The sequence below is a fragment of the Hippichthys cyanospilos genome, chromosome 1 (assembly GCF_059441005.1).
Source record: "Hippichthys cyanospilos isolate Australia breed blue-spotted pipefish chromosome 1, RoL_Hcya_1.0, whole genome shotgun sequence".
NCBI classification, from domain to species: Eukaryota; Metazoa; Chordata; class Actinopteri; order Syngnathiformes; family Syngnathidae; genus Hippichthys; species Hippichthys cyanospilos.
The window spans coordinates 19,298,161-19,320,000 of NC_142369.1; the positions used below are offsets into that span (position 1 = coordinate 19,298,161).

General features: G+C 40.7%; 4 protein-coding genes across 4 annotated transcripts in view; 3 read left to right on the forward strand and 1 right to left on the reverse strand.

Annotated features, from left to right (window-relative positions):
• The first annotated feature begins 869 nt into the window (after positions 1–869).
• On the forward strand, positions 870–5,556 carry ufd1l (ubiquitin recognition factor in ER associated degradation 1). The gene is made up of 12 exons (XM_088433152.1): positions 870–1,020; positions 1,219–1,351; positions 2,476–2,508; positions 2,597–2,718; positions 2,859–2,989; positions 3,085–3,157; positions 3,924–3,992; positions 4,083–4,151; positions 4,240–4,290; positions 4,365–4,453; positions 4,734–4,818; positions 4,898–5,556. The coding sequence occupies exons 1-12, from the start codon at positions 1,018–1,020 to the stop codon at positions 4,970–4,972; spliced, it is 933 nt and encodes a 310-aa protein (XP_088289278.1). The 5' UTR covers positions 870–1,017; the 3' UTR covers positions 4,973–5,556.
• A 2,343-nt stretch (positions 5,557–7,899) lies between these two features.
• Positions 7,900–16,772, forward strand: LOC148429572 (organic cation/carnitine transporter 2-like). Its single transcript, XM_088416606.1, has 11 exons — positions 7,900–8,162; positions 9,091–9,273; positions 9,622–9,725; positions 9,802–9,956; positions 10,949–11,120; positions 11,441–11,567; positions 11,948–12,042; positions 13,510–13,724; positions 14,538–14,720; positions 14,809–14,944; positions 16,283–16,772. Exons 1-11 carry the CDS (start codon positions 7,956–7,958, stop codon positions 16,347–16,349), a joined length of 1,644 nt encoding a protein of 547 aa, XP_088272732.1. The 5' UTR covers positions 7,900–7,955; the 3' UTR covers positions 16,350–16,772.
• Positions 16,773–17,930: 1,158 nt separating this feature from the next.
• c1h22orf39 (chromosome 1 C22orf39 homolog) lies at positions 17,931–19,977 on the forward strand. The gene is made up of 3 exons (XM_088426098.1): positions 17,931–18,089; positions 18,544–18,711; positions 19,629–19,977. Exons 1-3 carry the CDS (start codon positions 18,060–18,062, stop codon positions 19,758–19,760), a joined length of 330 nt encoding a protein of 109 aa, XP_088282224.1. The 5' UTR covers positions 17,931–18,059; the 3' UTR covers positions 19,761–19,977.
• The window catches only part of mrpl40 (mitochondrial ribosomal protein L40), a 3,028-nt gene continuing 325 nt past the window's right edge, over positions 19,138–21,840 (reverse strand). The window contains exons 2-5 of the mRNA XM_088426087.1: positions 21,817–21,840; positions 20,773–20,928; positions 20,404–20,485; positions 19,138–20,317 (exon numbers count right to left, since the gene is read on the reverse strand). The exon at positions 21,817–21,840 is cut by the window's right edge and continues 57 nt beyond it. Of these exons, the coding sequence (XP_088282213.1) occupies positions 20,090–20,317; positions 20,404–20,485; positions 20,773–20,928; positions 21,817–21,840 (490 nt within the window). The 3' untranslated portion in view covers positions 19,138–20,089. The remainder of the gene's footprint in view (positions 20,318–20,403; positions 20,486–20,772; positions 20,929–21,816) is intronic.

A 21,840-nucleotide genomic window follows, 5' to 3' on the forward strand; every position in this document is an offset into this window, starting at 1 on the left:
GTGCACACCGAACGCCGAATCGCTATGCTCATTTGCGGGGCTTTCTGTCGCTGTTGTACTTTTTGTCCACTTTTTTTTTGTCGCGCGAGGAGAGGAGAGGGGAGGGGAGGGGAGGGGAGGGGAGGGGAGGGGAGTGGAGCGAGCTTGCTGTGCACTTTACGGTAGATCCGGAAAGAAGAGCATTGCTGAGAACTTTCACTTTTCTGGGATGTGACAGAGCCAATATTTTCACAGACAGCAAGTTTATTCTTTGCGGCAATACTCGCCTGCCAAAAAATAAAAGTTTCAATGTCGCAATCAAGTGGCTGAGACCGTGCTAAATATTGTGCTGCTTAGCACAGTAACTACGGTTCAACAGCTGTTAAGTGAAGCAAACGCTGCACATACCAGTTGTCCCAAGTTCTCGCTTCCGCCTTTCTACAAGCCAGGTGAGTGCCCTTGCCCTTGCTTGGCTCGGTTTTGTATTGAAAGCTCAGCTGGCCGAGTTGGATCGCTCCCGGTGACCGCAAAGCGGCCGCCATGATTCATTCCTGCCCCCTGCGTGAGTCGTTGAACGTTCCCGAAGTTGATTGGCTGCCGCGACGCGAAACGCGCAAAAAGTAAAAAATAAATACATAATAATAATAATAACTCACGCGAAAGGCGAAATGTCACTTCTCGTGACCGCGCGCGGCCATTCGCTTCGCTCCATTCGCGTCGCCCGACGTGCATTCGCGCCCAGTCACGCGAACTCAATTGACTACAATACAGAACTCTCCGCTTTTTCTCCTCGTTCCAAAATCATCTCCAAAACATTATTTCGAGTGCAGCCCACGCGGTCCAGTTGATCCACGGACCGGTACCGGTCCGCGGACCGGGGGTTGGGGACCACTGAGCTATACGTCACATGCACTTCCGGTTTAGGCGGAAGACAACAGTGGAAAGCGCTCGACTTCTATGTAGATGTCAAAATAGCCAAACGCAAGCTCGTATTCTTGTTTGGGGGGGCTTCGAGGGAACAAAGACGATCACGTCGACATGGTAAATCACAGATGCTTTCATCTTTCGCCGCTGACGGAGCCGCCCAAACTGTTAAAACTCGGAGCTGTTACGCTAGCTCCCTCTTCGAACAACAACACGCACCGTCATCATGAAACTTAACGCGAACAAACCACCATTTTTTTCTTTCTTCCACGACAACGTGTTGCGGTTCCTAACAACTTTGTTTATCTTTCACAGTATTCCTTCCGCGTCTTCGATCATCCGATGTCCCGTGGCTTCCAGAACCGCTTTTCCACTCAGTACCGATGCTATTCTGTATCGATGCTGGCTGGTCCGAACGACCGCTCCGACGTAGAAAAGGGAGGCAAAAGTAAGCAACATCCAGCTCACGAGGAAGCGTCAGATTTGTCTAATATTCCATGTGTGGGTTAAACACATAAAGTTGCCAGTAAAAAACTGCAGTGATACTTTGTTTCAAAATTTTGAAGACTTCAAAGAGGCTTCAGTCGATATATGTTATTTGTCGTTTGCAGTCAACGAAAAACAAACAAATTGGAAATGTAATAATACAAGCGAATGACAGTGAAAGCCAGATACATTACAGATTGTAAAACTATTCCAGCAAGCGACGGACAGCGAAAGGCTTAAGAATTAAGTCTTACACACGTAAAAATGTACATATCCCTTTCATTCAGTTTCTCAAACATGATTGGAATTGTACTGTAGAATGCTGGGAACGGCCCATCAAAAACTGAGAAAAACTGCAACAACAGAGCAGTGAATCCATAATTCCAATAGTTGTTTTGTCGCTAAATAATTCTGGACCATCAATATAAAACAGCCCAAGATAAGTATGGCGTCAACCGAACATTTGCGCAGGTGAACCCTGTGCTTCTTTAATATGCTTTACATTAATGTGAGTTGGGCTCATTGTAACCCAAAAACACATTGAAAATAGAGAGATGCCAAATGTAAATTGTTGAATAAGGTATTCATTTCAGACAAAGTTGAAGGGTTATGGGGTTTATAGTAAACCATCATAGAAATGTTAGAGTTTTACCATACATTTAGTATTTTGTGTCGGAAAGAAGGAACAACGGCAAACAGATTGGTTTTGTTTACAATATTTATATTATATTAAAAATGTTGTATTTGGGGGCTAAAATATTTTTCACATTTTTGATATTTCTCACAACATTGCTCTTGTCATTGTTTGTGTGAAAGTTCCTTGCACATTTCTTTCAGCAATGTTGAGATAATCCTGAAAGCCGTGACCATTTTGGTCATAGCATAGTTATGAAAATACTACCCAATTCATCTCAAATTTTAGAGTGTGTACACCCTCTAACGTGCAGGATTTTTAAAATCAAAGGGTATATATCATCTGTGGAAAACGTTGTGAATTGTTCATTTTTTTCATGTCCACTTTACAGTATATATTAATACCATGTAAACGTTTTATTCATGTGTGTTCGTATGTGTTTTGGCCCTCAGTCATCATGCCACCTTCAGCGCTCGACCAGCTCAGTAAGTTGTTAACCGCTTTTCCAAATGGTCATGTATGATTTAGTAATACATCCTTCGCTAACTCTCTGTATGTTATGCACCTGCACAGGCAGACTTAATATCACCTATCCGATGCTTTTCAAGCTGATCAACAAGAACTCAGACAGAATGACGCACTGTGGTGTTCTGGAATTTGTGGCGGATGAGGGAATCTGTTATTTGCCACACTGGGTGAGACACATTAAGAATTTTCATGAAATGCAGAATGCTGCAAAGAAAGCGACCTCGCAGGACCACAGTTGAAAGTTTTTAGTTCATCTAAATGCCTTCCTAGCATACGCTCTAAAGAGGGATCTCGATGTGCTCCTCAGATGATGCAGAATCTGCTGCTGGAGGAAGGTGGTCTGGTCCAGGTGGAGAGCGGTAACCTCATGGTGGCCACCTACTCCAAGTTTCAGCCGCAGAGTCCTGACTTTTTGGACATTACAAACCCCAAAGCAGTGTAAGGGATAATGCTGCGCAACACTCAGCAGATCTTTTTCAACATACCGTAGTGCTATGTAATGTGTCTTTACAAGGATTTTTGCTTTGCCTCAGCCTGGAGAACGCTTTGCGGAACTTTGCGTGCCTGACCACCGGTGATGTCATAGCCATCAACTATAATGAAAAGGTACACACAACTACATCTACAAGGACATCATTGTGATGAGGCAGGCATGTAGAATATTCCAATCCTCCGCACGTTCTCTGTGTTGAATAGCTGATGTGGTGAATCAGAGGGGTTATGCGAAAAGGAATGTAATGTGTGTGTAACTCGGTCATTAATATATAACCTGGGTAATATTCTTAATTAGTTCATGTACAGTGAACTAGGACTGAGGCACATCGCAATTTGCGAAAATCTACAAATACCAATGCACACCACCGGAGGCATCAATTCCATGTACGTATCTAGATTGTACATCATTTTCAACATGTTACATAAACTGTTGTCCGTCGTTGACCCAAATTCACATGGGCCTTATCTGTAGTAATTGTTAATATACTAGCTTGACCAACCCAGCAGAACACTCTGCTTTGACAAGTTTTGTGTTGCATACTTGGAGCTTTCAACGAAACCGGACAGAGCAGACGTGAAAAACTCTGCAATGATTTCAACCTAACAAAACACCAAGATTCCACAAGATGGCGCCAAATGATTACGTTTCTGACTGAGCAAAACCAAAACAAAAAAACGTCCATGTGGTGTAGTGACTTTTATTTTGAGTCTGAATATGACTGAGATCCTGGTCATGTAAATTCTAATTACAAACCAAGCTTCTGTGTAAATATGATGTTTTTGTTCGATGGTATCAGTGTTTTCTCAAGATATTTTGGTCACGTGCGTGTGTCCGGGGTAGTAAAACCTCCCCAATAACAAAGGCGTTTTTGTTTAGATTTATGAGCTACGAGTAATGGAGACCAAGCCAGCCAAAGCAGTATCTATCATTGAGTGTGACATGAACGTAAGTATGATTTTCCATTTGGCCTGTGATTCGCTTGAGCTGTGATTAGGATGCGCTTTGGTTTCACTTGGAATTTGTGTGACCTCCCAGGTCGATTTTGATGCACCGCTGGGTTACAAAGAGCCTGAACGCCGGCCTCAGAACCAGGAAGAACCAGCCGTATGTGCCACATTTGAACCTGCCTGCTTGTCGTTTTTTATTTGCTAGGAAATGGTGATTTTTAATTTTTTTTTTTTAACCTTCTTAGGAGGAGGATGCTGATCCGAGCGCCTACGCCGATATGGACACACGCTTCCGAGTGAGTAACGGGGTTTGATGATGTCACTTGTTTTCACGTCTTCATAAGAACGACATCGTGCGTGTCCTCCTCAGGCCTTCACTGGCTCTGGCAATCGCTTGGACGGTAAAACCAAAGGGATCGAGCCCAGCCCTGCGCCTCTTGGCCCCAGCGACATAATAAGGTGCAAACACATCGCTTTCAATGTGGATGGTGGCAGTTTATTCAAATCTATGCACTTTGCCAATCGCAGACTGTTAGGATAATTGTATATAGGTTATACCGTATTTGTTTCTGCAACATGTATATTGATAGTTGATTGTGATTGTGAGGAGACTGCATGGTGATAGATCCTGGCAACATTTGTGGCTCAAAAGTGCTCTTCAATTCGACTAATTATTTCTTGGGACATCGTCGATATTAGTGAGTGGATAAACCAATTAAAATTCATTGTTTTGTTGTAGAGGTATCCCCAACTACGACTTTAAAATCGGCCGGATCACGTTCATCCGAAATTCGAGGCCACAGCCGAGAAGAATGCCCGAGGACGTAAGTCTTTCGCGCGACGGTTAGAATGTGAATTTTATTTCAGGGTTTCGCAATGAAAGCCTTTTGCTTTTTTCACTAGGACGACGCCATGAACAGATTTATCGCCTTCTCGGGAGAAGGACAATCATTACGCAAAAAGGGCCGCAAGCCGTGACGGGCCCGGCAAGGAAGCGACTTGTTGGCTCGTGTGCACAAACAGACACGCAACACCTACACCTGCAAAGTAAAAAATCTTTCAGGTGAACTGGGGATGTTGACGTCTCAAATACTTTGAAATTGCAAGTTGTGGTGTGGAGGTGGGCCTGTACTTAGAGCTGAGGCAGTTTCCTTTTTCCCCCTTCCCTTTTCTCAATTGAAGATGAGATCCTTAAAATGCTGCCTGAAGCGATTTTTGTACTCCCAAATGTGTTAGTGGTTGCTTTGAATAATTTTACCAAAACATGACCAAGATTCACTTTTGAAGCATCTTTATTCGGATACATTGAATTGCCTCTTACTTGAAAATGACGTTTTTCTGCTCTATTTCCATTGTTAAAAAGCTACAGTCAGTCCACTTCATACATATTACTTTGTCATTGGCCCATTACTGTGACAAAATGGGTGCAATATTTTTGGAAATGGTTTATAATAATAATGAGATGTGTTTTTTTTAATGTGTTTTTCCTGAATTATTGTAGAGCCCTACAAGCATTTTCTTTTCCCTTATTTATAGACAGATTAAAGGACTAAAGGTGGTAACCGTTTTTTTTTTTTTATCATGCTCATAAACTGCAACGTCCAACTGATATTAATGAAATGAATGAATGTGCCACGAAGAAAGGCGGTTTTATTCTTATAGTTCAGAATTGTTTTAATGCAAAGATGTAATGTTGGTGGCATCTCCACTCTGACTGGGACAACAGCCCCAATATTTATTAGTTGAGCAGTATGCGGGCACAAAAGAGCTTACATCTAGGAAAAAAAAATCCGGCCAGTTGTGAGTAATATGTCACAGCCAGCAACTGGTTCATTTGAAAGCAGCTCGCACACTAATTTGAAATCGAACTTTGCCTGAGCCCTTTCTGGCTGAGCTGGCTGATGGGGGCAAACGGCCATCTTACTCTTTACAGGCAAAAGAAACCATGCTGAAAAAAATCTGAAATAATGCAAATGAGAAAACCGAGAGAATATTACTGCAAACGAAAAAAAAAAACAATTGCAAAACAAAAAAGCTGCAAGTAACAAAACCGCAATTGACAAAACTGCAAAGATAAGAGTGGATTGTGTATATTGGTTTTACTTCATACGCAAAGAAGTCTAAAAAACAACTAACCTGCTAACTTTATAATCGTCATAGGTGCTTAGTTTTTTTTTTTTATGTTTCCCTTATCTTCTCTCACGTGAGATTCACCACCGTCCTGTAATTTCGAGTTATTTACATGTCCTTATAAATCAACACGTCATGGGCCACGCAACGATATTCTCCTGTAACAGTGAAACATACGAATACAAATGTTAAAAAAAAAAAGGAATATAAGGCATACCTCGAAAGTCATTCGATCATCGGGTCTGCTTGAAGGATCTGTTCTCAAGTTACTGGTCTCTTGACGCTCTCTAGCGGCTTGACTATAGTCTGTTGTGCACGAACTTTCTGCATTCAAAAAATACACGTAACATGCAGTTTTATAACTGTGTTTTTGTTTTTGCAATTGTTTTGTGCTTTGCAATTTTGCTGCCTACGTTGCTTTAGTGAATGCAACATCTATTAGCGTTTTTTAATGTTTTATTTGCGTCGTTATAATTTTATTTGTAGCGTTTTGCAGTTATTTAGTGTTTTTCAGTGTGCAATAGTGTGTTGGCTTTTTTTCTTATTTGCATCATTCGTGCTTTTGCTGCGTAGACCCCATTCGTGTTAGGTGTATGTTGACTTTGAATATTCGATATTGGATGCCGTCACTGATTCTTAATATTTAATCATGTTTTGGCCATCTTTGATATTGATTTGTACATCCTGTATTACTCCATAAAATATCACTTCAGACTTTACCAAGACTTCAGCAATATTTCACCAAGTTCATGTTCATACGTTACCTAGCAGCAGGCTGCATTTGAAACGTTTTCGTTGAGAGAGTACGTATTGTTCAGTCATATCTTCCTTTTACAAGGTTAGGTCATTTTAACTTCGGATACTATTATAAATAAGCAAAATGTTGTTTAGGGAGGTTTTGCCCAAAGGGGTTGATTATTACTCGTTGGATAAATGAATACAGTCGATATCTATCTATCTATCTATCTATCTATCTATCTATCTATCTATCTATCTATCTATCTATCTATCTATCTATCTATCTATCTATCTATCTATCTATCTATCTATCTATCTATCTATCTATCTATCTATCTCTCTCTCTCTCTCTCTCTCTCTCTATCTCTCTCTATCTCTATCTCTCTATCTCTCTCTATCTCTATCTATCTATCTATGTCCGTCAGTCCGTCCGTCTCTACTGTATACATACGTATATACATACATACAGAGATCATAGAAAAGAACATGCTTCTTGCCTAAGTGCATGAATCAATCATTAAAATCAATCAAAACATGCACACTTTCTAGCATAGGTTAAGCCAGTCCTTGACCATGTTTTTTCATTTGACGAGCTTGGTTATTTTTTTTCTATTTTAGGCTAACTGATAAGCTTATTAATTCTGTAAATAAGATTTACTAGTTTTTGAAAGTTTGAAAGTTTATATTGTTGTTTTTTTTCCTTTCTTGATGTTTAAAAGGATAGAACTTTAGGTAAACAACGTATATAGATAATAACCCTATTTCAGCATGGTGAGTAAGGGGCACAAAAGTTTCCTCTTTCCAAGGGGGACTTTGCAAAGAAAAAAAGTTAAACACTGGGTTTAGGTGAGATGTCGTCAAACCTGTGCTCCATTTAACTTTAAACCTGTTGGGCGTTCAAACATAAATGCAAAGAATGAATATAAGGCTTCTCAATGTGCTGCAGGAAGGGGGAGGGTCGTCAGGTAGGTTGTCCAAACCCTGAAGTCCTCAGGGAGTGTCAGTCTTACCTCCTGTAAAAAACAAAAAACAAAAACAAAACCTTGCAATTTGTCAGCTGCACGTTTAGATAGAGTTCACAAGGACACGAAGCATGCAAGATTACGACAGCAGCGTGGCCTTCCTTGGAACGTGGGGTCGCTTCCAGATTATGGTTTTCCTCCTGCTCTGCTCCACCATATTGCCCAACGGTACAGGATCCTTCTCGCTGGTGTTCATCACCGACACGCCCCAGCACCGATGTCGGATCCCAGAGGCCAACCTCAGCCAGGAGTGGCAAGAAGCTGCCGTCCCACTGGAGGTACACTACCGTCTGCATTGTCATTGCTCAGCATTCATTAAAAAGGGAAGAAAAAAAATCTGCTACAATTTTAGGAATAATCCGAGTACTTCCCTCATAGCACGTAAACAACTTTTGGCGTTTTGACAAATAACGGAAGTGATAAAGGAGATAAATGGCCATCTCAGCATTCACATAAATGAATGCTTATTCTTCTGCAGACATTAAAAGCAATAGCAAACAACGCAAATATTTGACTGTTATGGTATCTATGCTTATTTCTCTCCACACATTTTTTTTTTTTTTTTTTTTGCAGGATGCATTTGATGGAAAATGCTTTTGTCCCCAAGCAAACGAATATATATATATATATATATATATATATATATATATATATATATATATATATATATATATATATATATATATATATAAATAGGATTCATGCAAAAGTATGAAGGAATGTCAATCATATTGATGAATGTTGTTAAAGTAGGAATGTTTTCCTCTCAGCACTTCACATTAAAAACCAAGAATGAGCGCTTATCTTTCAGCATTGAAATGACCTTTGCTTTGAGTCCGCCTGGCACACACTGTTTTGATATGACTGTTCTTCTCTCAACATCATACATTTTGATTTCAGGAAGTATTGCATGTTTTTAGTGTGCCCAATTCTCAACATTCACAAAATTGAGATGGGAACACAATCTATGGTTGATTTGCGTTTTCTCAGCCTTTACATGCGCTTACATTTTGCCTGTGTAAACACATATGAACGTTAAGTCACCCTCAGCATTATCCAAAACATTAACAGTGTTTTATGAACGCTTGTCTTCTCTTAAAATGACACTTTCCACGATGCATTTTTTACAACAAGCTACGTTGGATGAACCCTCATGTCAGCATTCACATAAAACACCTTGGGGCTTTCACTTGTGTACTGCCAAAGGTACACGATGGGGAACTGCAGCCGAGCCGCTGCCGCCGCTACCGATTGGATGTGCTCCGCAACTTTTCGGCCAGCGGGCTGCTGCCAGGCCGCGATGTCAACCTGAGTTGCCTGGCGCAAGAAGACTGCGCTGACGGTTGGATCTATGGAACCGAGGTCTACCAGTCTACTGTGGTTTCACAGGTCTTTTTTTTCCCCATTAAATAACATTTGTTTGGATCAAAATCAATTAAAACGTTCTTGAAGCTTTCATAGTTGATCTTTGGTCTCACGGTTCTGTTTTGCATTTCATGCAGACCAGGAAATGACTAAAAATGTTGTTTTGCAGCTTCTGTAGTTTATTGTGGATCGCAAAAAAAAAAGGGGGGTGTTTATACTTTGCACAAGAAAAGATTAAACAGTATGGGGGCCTAGGATTGAACCTAGGCTTAATTGAAAATCATCCTTTGAAGCCGTTTTATGATTTCAAAATAAAAATGTGTTTTTTTAAGCTCAAATTGTCTCGTCAAGCTGTCAATTATGCACTTTCAGTTTGACTTGGTATGTGACCAGCGTTGGAAACAGCCCTTAACCGCCACCATTTTCTTCCTGGGGGTCTTGGTGGGATCCTTTTTTTCTGGAGTGCTTGCTGACAGGTACCTACTGGGACTGATGAATTTATAAGAACAAGTTAGCAGGTGATGTTAAGCGACTTTTTTTTTTCCCCCATAGGTTTGGCCGTAAGCCACTGCTGTTTGCTACCATACTCATTCAGGCAGTGTTCTCACTGGCGCAGGTCGCTGCGCCAACCTGGGAGGTGTTCTCCTTTCTTTTATTCTGCAACGGTTTGGGCAGTATCTCCAACTATTTGGCCTGCTATGTGCTGGGTACATATATATATATATATATATATATATATATATATATATATATATATATATATATATATAATTTTTTTTTAACAGTACAGTTTCGGTGCAAAATGAAGACTTTTTATTTTTATATATGTACAGCTCATTTGAACAAATACTAATTGGTCTCATTACTGCACTTTATATGCTAGCTGCATGTTAGCTGGCCTCATTGAAGCGTTTAAATAAATGATAGGAGTCCCAATATTATATCCTCTGTGGAACCAGACACAATTAATGATTTCAACCCCCCCAAAAAATACGTATTGTCATCTAAACAGGACTCAGAATTCCCACCAAGTTTTTAAATCTCAGTAAAAAGATCACATGGTTGTCAGTGTAAAAAAACTGCACTCAAGTCTAGCATAACAAAGACTGTCTTGTACCTTTATTCAGGATAATATCATTTGTCGCCGAAAGCCTGATTGGAACTCACTAGTAGACATGAGAGCGCCAAAGAGTAGTTTGCATAAACCTGCTCTCAGAAATAGATGAAGAATGACAGGTTTTTTGGCCAGCAGGCATTCAGCAACATCAAGGCTGGTCCTATTTAGCATAGGCTTAATACTTTTGCTGGGTGTGGTTTCTTCATATCTTAATGAGTCACTCTGACCTGCTCTCATTTCATTATCAAAAAATGTCATATAACGCAATGCAATACAGAATGAAAAAAAGAACAAATAAAATGGAGGCCAGCAAATTAAGTTTAGTCCAGTCTAGATTTTACCAACAGGTCAGCTTGACCTGCGACATAACATAAAAGGTAATGATTACAGTTTAGGGCCTTTGGAATTGTGCCATTCTTTTGATTAGATGTAGAGGTTGTGAGAACAAGCACAGACTTCAGAAATCAGGAAACCCTGTCGGCAAAAAAAAAAATGCTCTCTCATGAGCCTAGAATATTTGACAAACCCATTTACATGACACCAAATATAAACAAGTTGTTTTTTCTTTTTTCGGTCTTATAGGCACAGAAATTCTTACGGGCAATGCTCGGGTGGCTTATTCATCGACAGGCGTGTGCCTGGGCTTTGCCGTGGGCTACATGACACTGCCGCTCTTTGCTTATTATCTCCGGAGCTGGAAGACACTGCTGCTGGCCATTGCGCTGCCTGGATTCGTCTATATGCCCCTGTGGTGGTAGGCACAAAGACATTACAGGGACAAGACTGACCTGCTGTCTCGTTTGTTTTGTCAAGCCAGAGGTGGCAAAAATGCTGATGGCATTTATTACTGTCCTTCATTTCCAGTTTAACGTCCATGTGCTAGGATACTCTTTGTTCTCCCTATAGCGAGAGAGCCCAGGTGACACTTTTGAGAAAGTAAAGAGTACGAATTACAGATCTTTTTTTTAATGTAAGGACCGGTGAGAGATCGTTAGAGGGATAAATGCCAAGGTAAATTACAGACACCAGAAAAAGCTTCTGCTACTTGCCATCCATGGGGTGTGTATGTGATAGGATCCTCCCGGAGTCTCCCATGTGGCTACTGTCTCAAGGCCGAGTGACGGAAGCCGAGGCCATCTTGAGGGAAGCCGCTAAGATGAATCGATTGGTCGCACCCGAGAAGATTTTTGGTGATTACAAGGTGCATGCAAGTTGGACTTTTGTGTCTAGAAATGTCATCAGCGAAACCAATAGGAGAGCTGTTTGAAAAAAAAAGAGGCCCAAACGACTCCAAAAATTAAGCTGAGCAATTAAAAGATGTAAGCGGTAGATGAGATTTGAGTAGCTAACCAGACCGAGCGATAACAGCTACATAGTATTCTAGGCAGAAGAGAGGCTAAGAACACCGATAATAAAGTTTTTCATGGTAGAAAATGCTAGTTGAGGTGGATGAGTCACTAGAAACTAAACTAGCATCTAAGAAAGGTATTAATTTTGGAAAATGCCACTGCCAGAAATGGTAAAATAATGCATGTTCGTTAGCATGGTGGTTAGCATGCTAACAGTCTTTGCATAATGTAGGCGAATGAAGAGAAGCCGGTGGAGCGCTACAATGTTGTGGACCTGGTGAAGAAAAAAAGCGTTGCCCTTACGACCATCCTTCTCTGCTGGGTGTGGTGAGTTCACACCCATCAACCGATTGTCTTTCCGCTCTCGGTTCCTTCCTTGAGAACTACAGCTCATGCACATGCGAGGCCAGCACGTTCGATTAACTCTTCGACTGCCTCCCATTTCGCTTACATTTTTCATGACTTTTTTTTCACACACTGGATTGCCAGTGTAACTTAGTGTTGACGAGCTTATCTCTGATTTGAATCGTCACTGAGATTTTAGATGTAGCTCCACTCAGGGCGAAGCACCCAAAAGTTCTGCCTGAACCCTGGTTGAATGACAAGACTCGTGTGCTCAGGCGCGCTGAGCAGCGGTGGAAGAAGGACGGTTTCCACGTCTCCCAGAACATCCTCCGCGGATGCTTAGGAGACTACCAGCATGTGGCGAAATTTGCCAAAGCACAATTAATAAGCAATGTTGAAACAACAACCTGCCATAAGCCACAGTTTCTTTTCAATACGCTTAACTCTGTCATATATCCCCGCACAGCTTCACCTATTGAGTATTCGACTGCTCCCTGCAAGAAATTTCTACCCTTGACTCTTTCGAGCCTACATCACTTGCAGCCCTTGTAGACGTGATCAAGCACTTACGACCTACAAATTGCCCCCGGGACTCTATCCCCTCTAAACTAGTCCTCCTTGACTTAACAGCTGCTTTTGCACTGTGGATCACGCCATCCTGCTAGGAAGACTTGAAAAGCATGTCAGACAGATCCTTTTGCGTCAACTTAGGGGCTTTCTTCTCCTCTCCAGCCCCTCTTGCTTGTGGAGTCCCCCAAGATTCTATTCTTGGCCCCACCCGTTTCCTCCTTTACGTCTTACCACTGGGCTCTATTTTGTCCGAGTACAACATTCCCTTCCACCGTTTTGCAGATAGTGTTCAAATCTACCTGCCCATAAGAACCTCCACCCAGGGCTCGATGCAGTCTTTATTTGATTGCTTGAGCTACTTCAAAGCCTGGATGAAGGCCAATTTTCTCAACCTTAATGACAGTAAAAACAAGTCATCACTTTTGGCCACATCGCCCAAGCTCTATCACCAAGACCCTGGGTCCCCTCAGCACTAAAACTTGCACTGAAACCGTTTGAAACCTTGGTTTCCTACTGGACTGATTTCAAATTCGACAAACACATCAGCTCTGTTGTTAAAACCAGATTCTTCCAGCTGCTTCCGGCTTCCAAGACTTCTCACACAGGCATATTTGGAGCATGTTATTCATTGCTTCATTCCATCAAGGTTAGCTTACTGCAACTCCTCGCTCGTTGGCCTCGACCAGTCCTCAATCAGCCGGCTTCAGCTGGTTCAAAACGCAGCTGCCCGCCTATCTGTTCATGTGTTTTATGATTTTTTTTTGTTTGTTTGTATTTGCACATTTATTGTACAGCACTTTGTCTTTTTAAATGTGCTTTATGAACAAAATTGACTTGACTTGAAAAAGAACAGCCATCAAAACCATGGCTTGTTGACAGGTTCACGCTGAGTATCTGCTACTACGGCCTGTGCTTGAACACATCGCAGCTCCACTCTGATCCATACATCAGCTGCTTCCTATCGGCCGTGGTGGAGGTGCCGGCATACATGAGCTGCAGCCTGGCCATCCGATATCTGCCGCGACGCTTCTCCGTGATGGGCGTCTTCCTCATTGTGGGCCTGGCGCTTTTTTCCATCCAGCTGGTGCCTCCGAGTGAGTGGCACAACAAAGCTAAAGAATTCGTAACGAGAAGAGGCCTTCGGGTTTGAAACGGAAATCACCTCGGATCAAATCCATTCGGCCTTAGTCAGCCATTTTGTGTTGGAGCGTCGGACAGAACCACTAGGGCACTTTCAGCCAAGGAGTATTGGTCTCAGCCAGCCATTTTGTGGCGGGACGTAGTTGAAAACAAGTAGGGCTCGGTCAGCCATTCTGTCTTTGAACATCTGGTACTGGTGCGTAGATACGCAAAATCCAGTAGAGGTGCGATGGTTTTTTGATTATCAATCAAATAAACCAAATAAATCAATCAATATTTTCATCATCATTTAAGAAGAGATGTACATCTTTTAGGAAGAGATTTACATATGTCCAAAAGCACAGAATTTCAGTTTATAAACTTGAAATATTCTCCGATTTTCTTAGTCCTGCAACAAAGCAGACTACCATTGTATTGAAAATAAAACATTCCAAAACATTTGCTTTTACTTTTTTGCAAACGTTCTAATGTTACCGACCAAAGCAGAAAACAATGAATAAAAATGTTGTTTTTTCATTTTCAATACGATAAACGATCTTCTCTTTAATAAAACAAACAAACAGATGAATTGATAAAATAATCAACAGAATAATCGATTCAAGTAATCATTAGTTGCAGCCCTAAAATCCATCAAGGCTCCTTCAGCCATCTGGCTCACTGATCATCTTAAATTGTGGCCCGATTCAAAACCGGTAGTGCTTCCTGAGCCGTTTTGTGCCAAGTCGCACTTCAAAACCTTGGTCAGATGACGTTTGCCTCTCCCTCAGGTATTCTGGGCCTGGCCGTGGCCTTGGAGATGACGGGTAAGTTTGCCGTCACGGCGGGAACCTCGCTGCTCTTCGCCTTCACGGCCGAGCTGTATCCGACGGGCCTGAGGAACACGGCGTCCGGGACCTGTGTCATGGTGTCGCGAATAGGAAGCTGCGTTGCGCCTTTTCTTATTCAGATGAGTAAGCGCTATTCTTAAGCTTGGGTCCAAAAGTTTAGTATGACATTTTGACTGACTCTGTGAGCACTTTTCACGTCTGCGCCGCGCAGACATCTACTTCAAGTATCTGCCGTACATCACCTTGGGCACTCTGGCCATCCTGTCCGTCCTGGCCACGTTCTTTCTGCCGGAGAGTTTTAGGCGACCGTTCCCCGAAACCCTTCAGCAGATGCAGAAAAGGAAAAGGTGGGAACTATTAGATCAGGCCTCTTTGCCACATATTTTATAATTAGGTGACGTAAGCTTGGCCGTCGTTTTGCTGTGCTCTGTAGCTTTCTATTTATTTGCACTCTCACATCATGGGTCATTCCGGACTTAATATATATTTGTGCTTCAAAATTCTTGGAAAATAAACCTTCATTTTTCTGATTTTCGGCAACATATTCATTCATGAAGATATTTAATTACCACAGTCTTGATTAGTTCAGATTACAGCAAAATGCTACAATGTTTATAGCGTGATTTAGATTACAGCAAAAGGCTACAATGTTTATGGCATGATTTAACAAACAAATGAATATACTCAAATCACAGTAACAAGGTTGCAGGTCTGTGCTAATGTTATTCTAATGCTGCTGAATGAGAGGACAAACATACTTATGTAAATAAAGAGAGTCTTAAAAAAAATACAATTTTATTCTGTTTACAGTAGAACTCCTCTACAACGAAATTATGTTTGCAGCCAGAAACTTTTCACAACAGGGGACTCTTCACTATAGCAAATCTATGTCTCGGACGTAAACATGTATGCATGTTGTGGGACACACATTTAATAATAATTATTATTTGAAATACGTTACGTTTCCTGAAACAAACGTTCCCACTGTTGCAAGACACAGCAATTAAACAAACCATACCAAAAAACGAAGTTTAAATTCCATTAGAACTGTTACATTTGAGATTCAATTTGGACATCAGGGTGTGGAATGAGAAAAATGTTATTTTAGGATGTACTCCAGGGTGACTTGGTGTTTTTAAAAGTATTTCCAAGTATTCTTTTCTCCTAGGGTTTTTTTTTTTTTTTTTTTTTTTTAGGACAAGTACATTTACTCAGACGCTGCATGTTTTAGGATTTTGTATGTGGATTATTTACAATTTGATGGATGGGATGTAAAATGTCCTCCAATTCTGGAATGACCATTGTCTATTTGGAACCACTCTTTTAGATTGATGGACACACTCAGTAACTGTGTTTTCTGCTCAGGCTCACGTTTAAAAAGAGTTGCCCTTTGTCTGTACAAACTGCATCCCAAACATTACGCATCAAATTTTTTGATAACGTAACCTTCATATGTACATATAGTACATAACCCACCCACTTAAAGTTCATACTTGTGCTCTACTACTTGTACTGTGCTGTTTATGCCTTTTTTACCTAACTTGGAACATTGGAACCTTTATTCTGCTAATGTGATTTTAGCTCATTCAGAGAATACCTCGGCCCAACTGACCTCCTTGTTGTGCTCTTCTGCTTCCTGCTTTCACGTTCCCTGAATACATTTTCGTGTTGATTTTCCCATGCAGCATGACCTGCCCATATATCCTCGGACGAAAGACTTCCAAGCAGGTGGTCATCGAAAGCCCACTGTGAATCTTATTTTGGATCCTACACATATATTGTGGAACTGCATTGTATGAGGTCATAATTATAGCTTGCACATTGATGGCATGCATTTATTTTGCACTGGATGACAATCCGTTTCTTTTCTTCTTTCATAAAAGAATAAATGACTAGTAAAAACGTGGAGTAATTTGATTTTTTTTATAGCTCAATATCACTTTGAAAAATATGGCAAATCCTCTATTTAGAATTAGAGTGATTGCAATTATACATACTGTATTTCTTACGTCATTACCAAAGGGATCCAGGGAAAATGATGGCAATAATAACATTTTGATGTATTTAAAGTATTACTGTTGATGTATCTGAATGATATACATTATTCATTGAACCCCAAAGCTATTCGAACTAGAGGATTGTGCAGAGACTGTGGCCTCTTCTGAGGAGGTGACCTTGAGCTGTTTTCCTTTGTACAATTTTATGTTTGTTTGTTTTTAATTCCTTTATTGTGTTTATTTTTATGGTTTGGTTGTTTTGCTACCCTTCATTACTTTATATGCTACCTCATGACCGTTTATGCTTTAGTGTCGTATTGCTGGTAGACTTTACATTCATGTTTTGTAATGTTTATGTGCATTGTTGCTGTTAAATAAAGTTAAAAAAACGTGGTCATGATAAAGCATAATTAGGCATGACTGACTTCTATATATAATATAATTTAATGATAACTAGACTATCATTGTATTGAAAACATACTGTTGGGCTTTAAAAACACATTTATTTGCAAGTTTTTGAAATGTATAGTTATTTAATTTATTCCTTTTTTTAATGAAAACGGTCAAAATATTATACGCTGTCCCTTTAAGTGCGACTGTATCACTTTCACATCGGTGAAATACTACTGATATATTGTGTCAGAATTTAAGAGGTTCTGAAAGAAAAGTTTGAAGGTGGAGAGCAAATCCTCTCTCATTCTATTTCTCTCGCTCTTTTTCTAAATCGCTCTTTTTTGCACCCTCGCTGTGATTGAGTGGTCAACTCCCACCTGCTTTCGCGTCACCACTGTTTTACCTCAGTGGCGCTTTTCCCTTCTTTGGGGGAGGTGGGGGCGCATTTTAGTGTTTTTAATATTCCTCCGTGTACATTTTTGATTGATTTGATGGATAGCATTTTTTTCATTAAATATTTTAGCAGTTTTCATTTGCAGTTTGTGCATGTTGTGCTTTTAATGTGTTCGCAGTTTTTGGTTTAGTTTACTCGCCGCATCCGTTTAGCATTCTGACAGTTGTGGCTCGGTCGTGTCCGTTGTAGCACGTTTGACACGGTCGGCCACCGTAGTCAGCTAAAGCTTCTTCAGGATTGCGTTTAGTTGTGTGGGAATTTTGACTTTCTACACTTAAAATTAAACTCCAGTTCTGTATTCTAACACTCTTTTCTTCAAAGATTACAATCTGATGTTTGCACAATACATACCCCCTTTAACCGCGGGACTTAATCATATTTCCTTATTTTGTACAAGAAAGCTAGAACTTCCAGTACATCTACACTAGTTCCGAATACGATCATATAAGACAAGTGGATAAAATGGGAAAAATAGATATCTGGACAGCTTCCAAAGAATTAATCAAATGTACTCGCAAAAAAAGGAAATTTTATAGTCTGGCATGAAATTATCAACGCTGTTTAAAAAAAAAAAAAAAGGTACGTGAACGCCTCCACCGTTAGGAGGACAAGCTAGCAATGGAGAGGTCTGAAGACACACAATGGAGGGTAAAGTACACACATTATGTACTCTCGAGTTTATTTATTGAGTGTGCGGTATTCTTTGGTGGACGTTTTAATATACTGCCCAGTGTTTATGATACCGTCTTAATTGTTCGTACTGCCGATATGGTTACGTTAGCAACCAGCTACGACAACCTGTGTGGTCAAATATCTTCTTGATGTGAATACTACTTTTACTGTGTATTTCAAGACAACTGTCCACATAGATTTTCCATCTTGTTTATCTCAATGTGTCCATTCATGTTTAAAAAAAAATCTTCTAATTTAAGAGTTAATTTACGAACGTATGTAGGCCTACTGGTATTGCTGGTGATTTTATCTATTAATTTTGCTATAAATAGTTATGGTAGTGCTGTTCATCGTCCAAGCAATGAATCTTAATCCAACCAACGCAATAGTTAAAAAAGAAATAATCCCCTTTCCTGATTTTGTTTTGCAGACACCGCGTGCCTGCAGCGACTATTGGAGTGAATACATACACTGCAATACTTTGTGGAATCGTTTCCATCATTACTACACTTATGGTACTTCTCCATCCTGCCATCAGTGGAAAGAGGACTTCTACAACTGTAAAGCGTGCGAACAGAACTCGGGCGCTGAGGCGAAGGTGAAAATATTTTATACAAGTTCATGTTCGCTGCTCATGTTTCTTTATATTCAAGCCATTAATGGCTGTGTTGGGTGAGTTAGTGTGTCTTTTTTTTATTATTGGGTGCACAAATATCATTTGTGTGGGGTCATTTGAATGTGAAAATAGAATAGTAGTGGTATCTTGGGGTATTGGTGAATTCTATTGACCTCATTTGTGACTCAGCACACTCCTATCTCTGGTCATATGTCCTCCATTGAAATGAATGGAAATGCCATTTATCTTCCAGGCCCCCGAAAAACGGTAACAACAAATTGTGCTAATTATTTTGTGGTGGAAAAAGGGCACTCCATCATGCCACAGATGTACCAATCATATTGTAGGAGTCAAAATGTTGAAAGAGAAAAAAATAATGAAACAACAATCAATAAAAGGAGCCACAAAAACATTGATATAAGTTTTGTAATAAAGGAAACACATGCTTTAAGTGTCTATATTAGCTGACTATCAAAATGGCCAAGCAGGCCACAATCATAAGCCTTCACAATTAAATGTTTAACGGTGGCTCACTGGAAGAGTGGCTTGCAGGTCTGGCTCACAGTTCAGGGTCTCGAGTTCAAATCCACCTTGCTCCTGACTTCCTGTGTGGAGTTTGCATGTTCTCCCCGAGCCCGTGCGGGTTCCCTCCGGGCACTCTGGCTTCCTCCCAGTCTCCAAAATGATGCACGGCAGGTGTATTGGACATTCTAAATTGTCCTTAGGTGTGAATGTTTGTGTGCGTGCCCTGCGATTGGCTTCCCCCAACACGCACGATATGCACAGTATATTACAGGCTAAAGGCTTGTCTAAAAAGGAACAAAAGTTTTGATATTCTTAAAGCTACTCTTCAGTAGAGTAAAAAATTGGGACATGAGTGAGAAACATCTGTGTTTCAGGAAGCGCTGCAGACAAGCGAAAGGAAGCGAGTAGCAGAGCAGAAGAAGTTCCCCCCAGTTTGGGAGCTGAGACGAGACCCACCAAGCGACTGGCACCTGCCCCTCAACCATGACAAACCTCAGGATTCTTGAGCATTCACAGATTAATGACATTTATACGATATTTATTGTCTGTGCACAGGGCTGCGCTGTATATATCACAACTGACTGACGTGTGTTTGAGGACTACATATTCAGGAATTGAATTCAGGTTAATCATTATTGCTGTTTTTTGTTGCTTTTTTGCAACGTGTAGCATTTCAGTGTTTTATAGTCGACGCAATAAACCAATGTGTAACAAGTCAACGACTCCAACCTCGTTAAATGGTGTTTGCTTGATGTTTTATATATACTGCAGATGATCCAGTAGTTGAAAGTTCATGGCAGTTGTTGCTTTTCCATGAAGAGAAAATATGCACTCATCACTGCGTGTAGACTTTAGTGACGTCTGTGTACTTCCCATCGGGCGCTTCATAGTTGGTCTTTGGAGGGGTGTGAGCGGGGCCATCGTGGGAGAATGGGAACAAGAGGGGGTCTGGTTTCAGAGCTGCCTGGTAAAGCTCCTCTGATTCTGCCTTGAGCTCATCCAGCGCTTCCTTCTGGGCTTCCAGGGCGAGCTCGATGGCCTGCATCTCAGCCAAGTGCTGCTCCTGCAAAAACATGTCACATGTAGCCTGAAAACTGCACAGATTTTATTTATTGTTTTTTTCGCGATGGTTGAGGGGAAGGTGATTACATGCTTGTATCGGGACCACTCCTTCAGCAGCAGAGCTCGGTCTTCACTTTCTTCAAACGACAGCCCGGGACCCGAACGGACCCTTTTCAAGAACGTCACAATCGGTATCAGGGAGTACAGTGAAGGCTCAATCAAAAGATCGGTTGAGTTGCGTTTTAATTAAAATTTCAAAACAAACTTTCCATAAGAAATTAAAAAAATTTTTGCCTAAACTATCACTAGTTCAATACCTTTTGTACAGAACAAAGCCAAATAATTAACAAAAGTAACAAAGTCATGCAAATATATTTTAATGAAGAGAAAAATTACTCCGATTTCTAATTTGTAAATGTTAGGCAAAGTGAGGTGCCAGAAGAAATAAGACTACACCTGGTCTCATCCAAACATTTGGTTGGTGTGACAAAGTCCTCAATTGGAATCAGCTCAGGCGGAACTTTCTCCAACTTCTTCAACTTCTTCTTCAGCCTCTCCTTCATCATCTGCTCTCTCCTGGGGTCCACTTTCTTCTTCTTCCTGGGCTCAGCACTTCAGAAAGATCACACATTGTTAACAGAAACTACCTAAAGCCAAACAGTACCACTATGAGAGAATCATATGTTGTTCATATACCCAAAGCCAAAACATATTCAAGTCAAGTAGCTTAAAACCAACACAGAAAGCAAAAAGCCAGTTAATGAACAAAGTAGATAATACTGTACTGACGGCAGAAATGTTGGTTTGTACTGTATATATGGATTGCTGGAATTGTTTTAATGATCATTACAATCAAGCAAAGATGATTTGAGCTGTATCTTGCTAAAAACACAATGGTTCAATGGTCTTAATTTTTTGTGAAATTCTGAGCTTTGCCATACCAGCCGTAAGTTTGCCTTAGTTTGCTTCACGAGAGTGCTCCCGAGAATTCAGCTTTCCATTGCACCTTAAAACCCGCAAGTGCGCTTTCTTGCCTTTATATGACAATGTTTCCCACATGTTTGTATGGCATAGGCGTCTGCTTTTCTCACCCCTGTAGCATTATTTAAGCAGATTTAAACGTTCTGCTGCTGCTGCTCGTTTTATGATCTACACCTTGCCAGCTGTCAAGTGAGACCCATTTCGCAGAATCCGATTGAAGAAAATTGGAATGCGTTTTTTTTTTGTTTTTTTTTTTTCAATACACAGCATTGCCATTTTGATTGAAAACGCCATGCTCACTTTGGGTGATGATGGTCATTTTTAGCAGCCTCTCATCACCATCAGAGTACAAAGGCATTATGTTTCTCACCTGATTCTTAATCTAACACCTTTCTAGCTGTCAAACGAGAGCCATTTAAGAAAACTCACCTTCTAAGGTGGACTGGAAAGCTGAATTCTCGGGAGCGCCCCCGTGATGCCAACTTCAGCGTCGTTTTCAAGTTCTTTTATAAATCATACCTGAGAGGAGCAGACGTCCTGAGT